Source organism: Geospiza fortis, unplaced genomic scaffold (genome assembly GCF_000277835.1).
Source record: "Geospiza fortis unplaced genomic scaffold, GeoFor_1.0 scaffold55, whole genome shotgun sequence".
NCBI classification, from domain to species: Eukaryota; Metazoa; Chordata; class Aves; order Passeriformes; family Thraupidae; genus Geospiza; species Geospiza fortis.
In genome coordinates this window covers 10,589,362-10,593,885 of record NW_005054308.1, presented here as the reverse complement: position 1 = coordinate 10,593,885, position 4,524 = coordinate 10,589,362, and the positions used below count along the sequence as shown (strand labels likewise).

Genomic DNA, 4,524 nt, shown 5'->3' with positions numbered 1-4,524 from the left:
ATATTATATATATGGGATGGGATATCTATTATATAATCTATAATCTATAATATATAATATATAATGTATAATATATAATATATAATATATATTGGATATATATTATATATATAATATTGTATATTGTATATAGATGGGATGGGGTTGGGATGGGATGGGATGGGATGGGATGGGATGGGATGGGATGGGATGGGAGCAGCCCTGTCTGGAGCTTGGAAAGGAACCTTTGCTGCAAAGAGGGTTTGTGGGAGTGCCCCCATGCCACCCTCCTGCCTCCCACAGCTCTGCTGCTGGAAAGGGTGCTCTGCCTGGAAAAGCTGGAACCTGCAGACCACCCTCTGGTGCCTGTCCCTGTGTTCCTCTCCCAGTTTTTTGTGGGGTTGCTGCACTTTTACCCTTTTGCAGAGCTGGAGCTGCTTTCCTTGGCAGGAGCAGTGTGACAGCCTGTGCTGCATCCCCATCCTGCAGGACAGGGAGGACACAGAGGGAACCCCAGAGCCTGGAGCCCCTCCAGCTCTCCCTTGTGTCTGCTGGCATCCCCTGGCTCTGTCTCTGCTCTTTTCCCCTCTCTGGTCTGTGTTTTGTGTGTGTGTGCAGCTCAGGAGGATCCCTCAGCCCAGGCTGTGTTTTTGTGGCTCTGAGCTCCTGGATCTGCCATCCCAAGCTGCCTCCCGTGCTCACAGCCGGCTCTGGGTTTGTTTTGCTTGGAGTGAGGTTTTCAGCTGTTCTTCCCACAGGCTCGTGCCCAGGAAAGCTGCTGAGCTGGTGTTTGCTGTGCCTCCTCCAGGGCTGGGTGATGTGGCAGCCAGGCTGGCTGGGATCCATGGGATCCCCCCCTGCCCTCTCCTTCCCCACCTTCTCCTCTTCCTGTCCATGCCAGAGGCTGCTCCGGCCGCTCTGCAACCTCTTTTCCTCCTTCCAGCAAGAAAAAAAGAGCAATTTGTTCCTTGCAGGCTGCGTGGTGCCAGCCCAGGCAGGTCTGGGGGTGGGCTGGAGCAAGGAGAAGGGTTCCCCACACTGAGCAGCAGCTTTGCATTGCACAAAGGGAGCTGGAGATGGGCTGGGCTGGAGTTCTGGATGGTTTTGGAGGGATCACATGGCTGGGGAGGGATCTGGCCAGAGGCACAGCCCAGGCATGTGCTGCTGGGACAGCGCAGCCTGCAGCCCCTGCCTTGGAGGCTCAGGGAGCTCTGCAGCCAGGGATGCTCAGCTGGGGCTGCAGCAGGGGCAGGAGAGCTCCCAGTGCCCCCAGAAATGCTCCCAGTGCCCCCAGAAATGCCCCAGTGCTTCAAAGGTTGCTCCCAGTGCCTCCAAAAATGCCCTAGTGCCTCCAGGAATGCTCCCAGTGATCCAGGAATGCTCCCAGCGCCTCCAGGAATGAAATGCCCCAGTGCTTCAAAGGTTGCTCCCAGTGCCTCCAAAAATGCCCTAGTGCCTCCAGGATTGCTCCCAGTGATCCAGGAATGCTCCCAGTGCCCCCAGGAATGCTCCCAGTGATCCAGGAATGCTCCCAGTGCCTCCAGAAATTCTCCCAAATGCCTCCAGAAATGCTCCCAGTGCCTCCAGAGTTGCCCCCATTGCCTCCAGGGTTGTCCCAGTGCCCCCAGGGTTTAACCACAGGCAGCTGTGCAGTGTCTGTGCCTTGTTTTCCTCACCCCTCTCCAGCCACCAGCTCTCCTGAGCTCTGCCCTGCGGCACAGCAGAACAGGAGTGCTGCTCAGAGGGACAGGGATGTGCTGCCCACCTGGGTTCCCATGGATTGAGGGAAGAGATCTTGGCTTGCCTGGGCAGCCAGGTCCTCCCTGGGGCTGCTGGAATCAATGTCACCACGGTCCATGCTGGTGCCAGCTCTGGGGACATTTTTTCCCTCACAAACCCCTCCCAGTGCCACCCAGGTTCTGAGCTCACTCTGAGGGCTTTTTCTGCTTTTCCTTTTGTTTCTGAGAGTTTGGAGGGAGTTTTTAATTTCTTCTCAAAATGCAGGGGAAAATACCTCCTTCCATCTGTCCCCTCTGCACCAAACCTCAATAATTCATCCCAGGGTTTGGGATAAATAAATTTATCCCAGAGATCCAAGGACAAAAAGTGTAGCTGCTGCCTGTGCAGGGCTGCTGGTTGGACTTTCCAGGAGCTCAGGACACTTCCTGGGCAGGTTGTCTGCAGTGCTTCCCTAAATGTGAATTCTTTAGGCAGAGAGCTCCAGCAGACACAGCCAGACCCATTTCAGTACCTGGGCACCAGGGAGCTGCAGAAATCCTGGCAGACGCTTCAGACCCATGCCCTGGGGAAACCAAAGGAGAGTTTGCATCTCCCTCCTCCTCCTCCTCCTCCTCCCAAAGGAGTGTTGGAGTCTCTGCTGTGTTCTGTCTCTCTCCTGGGCAGTGGCTTTGTGTCCTGCCAGTGAATCCCTCATCTTCCTCACCTCTCTTGCATTTCCTTTCCTAGATGCAGATGCTGGACAAGTTCCCCATGGAAGGAGGCCAGAAGGACCCCAAGCAGAGGATCATCCCCTTTCTGCCAGGTAGGACAGGGGCTCCAGCAGGATCCAGGCAGGTTCTGGCACGGCAGGAGCTCTGTGGGACTGGGAGCACACACAGATTTTAGCTCTCATCTGCTGCACCATCTGAGCAACAGCGAGTTCTTGGCCGGCAGTGTGTCCTTTAAAACCTCTGATTTGTCAGCAGTGTGCCCAGTGGGTGTTAAACCCCCCAGGATTTCTCTGAACCTCCAGAATTGTTGAGTGGAAGCCCAAGGATTTCTCTGAACTGTCACAGACATCTTTTTTATGAAAAATCCTTTCTTTAGGACTTTTCCTCCTGAGAAGCTGAGAGGCCTCAGGAACAAAATGTAACCAATGGTTATCTGCTGCTGTGGAATGCAACAGGTGCACCTGTGATTGGTCTCATGTGGTTATTTCTAATTAATGGCCAATCACAGCCCAGCTGGCTCGGACTCTCTGTCCGAGCCACAAGCCTTTGTTATTCATTCTTTCTTTTTCTATTCTTAGCTAGCCTTCTGATGAATTCCTCTCTTCCATTCTTTTAGTATAGTTTTAATATAATATATATCATAAAATAATAAATCAGCCTTCTGAAACATGGAGTCAGATCCTCGTCTCTTCCCTCATCCTGGGACCCCTGTGAACACGGCCACACTGAACCTCCAGAATTGCTGAGTGGAAGCCCAAGGATTTCTCTGAACCTCCAGAATTGTTCAGTGGAAGCCCAAGAGCCCCACAGGCACAGGGCTGAGGGTGGTGTGAGGCTCCCCAGAACTGTGCAGCTCCAGGGGACACCAGAGAGGAGGAAAGAACAGTGGAATTCAGCCTTGGCTTCCTGCCCTGCTCAAAGCCAGGAGCTCTGTGCCATGTCCAGCACCAGTGGTTTTATGCCCAGTGAGCAGATGTGATAATGTGGGGCACTTTGTGGTGTGGGGATTGCTGGTGGCTGCTGCTGGGGGGGAAAAAGAGCCTTAATATGCCTTGGGAAAACAAGCAGCCTGTGGGGAGTCTCTGTGAGCACAGAGTTGTCTTTACCCCCACCCTTGAGCAGCTAATGAGGATATTTAGGAATGTCACAGCACCATAATCACTCCCAGTGGCTGTCAGGTCTGTTTAGTGCAGCCCTTTGTGCTGTGCCCTGCCTCCTGGCTCTTCTAGAAACATAAAGGCCTTTGTGGGCTTTGCTTTGCTCTGAGTGCTGTGGAAAAAAAAAAATAGAAAATAATTTAATTACCACGCCTTTCTGAGCAAAAGAATCTGCACTGGGTTTGTGATTCTGGCTTGTCCTGGCATTGTAACATCAGCAAAAGCAACGCTCAGCAGAAAAGCTCACCTGGGGTTAGAGCAGAAAAGCTCTTGCTGTACAAGTGCTCCTGCCAGCAGGGAGAGATGGAAGCCAAATTGGCCAAGGCCATCACTTGGAAAAATTGGATTTGTGCTCTGCAGAAAATTCCCACCAAAACTCTGCTATTTTTGGGAGGGAAGCCTGGTCAGAGCTCTGCTGCTCGCGCTCACCAGTGTTTGTTTCTCCCTGGTGTTGGAATAGTTTCCCTTTGCTCGGAAACGTGTCACTGGGATTTCCACTGTGGGGAAAAAGGGGGTGGAAATTGCTGGAAAAGAAGGGCTGGGCCAGCTGCAGAGAGAGCCCTGTGCCTGGGGGAAGGTGGTGTTGGAGCTGGGGACTGTGGGGCCTTCGCCCTGGTGGCTGTCCCTGCACAGCTCAGAGAGCCACAACTCCCCAGGGACAGCGTGGGCAAGCTCTGCTTCTGAAGAGGATTTCACCTGGCGGGGAGGAAGGCTCTGTTAGTATTTTCTGGCTGTTCTGGAGCCTGATTCTTTTCTGGAATCTTTTCCCAGTTTGGGGTGACTGTGGTGGTGTTCACAGGGGTCCCAGGATGAGGGAAGAGATGAGAATCTTGACTCCATGTTTCAGAAGGCTGATTTTATTATATATATTATTATTTATATATATATATATATATATTATATATTGCATATTACATATTATATATTATATATTATAC

At 52.1% G+C, this 4,524-nt stretch overlaps 1 protein-coding gene across 1 annotated transcript in view; it reads left to right on the top strand.

Moving 5' to 3' along the window:
• The window catches only part of SH3PXD2B (SH3 and PX domains 2B), a 72,783-nt gene that overhangs the window by 31,822 nt on the left and 36,437 nt on the right, over positions 1-4,524 (top strand). Inside the window, exon 4 of the mRNA XM_031055224.1 lies at positions 2,446-2,521. Within this exon, the coding sequence (XP_030911084.1) occupies positions 2,446-2,521 (76 nt within the window). The remainder of the gene's footprint in view (positions 1-2,445; positions 2,522-4,524) is intronic.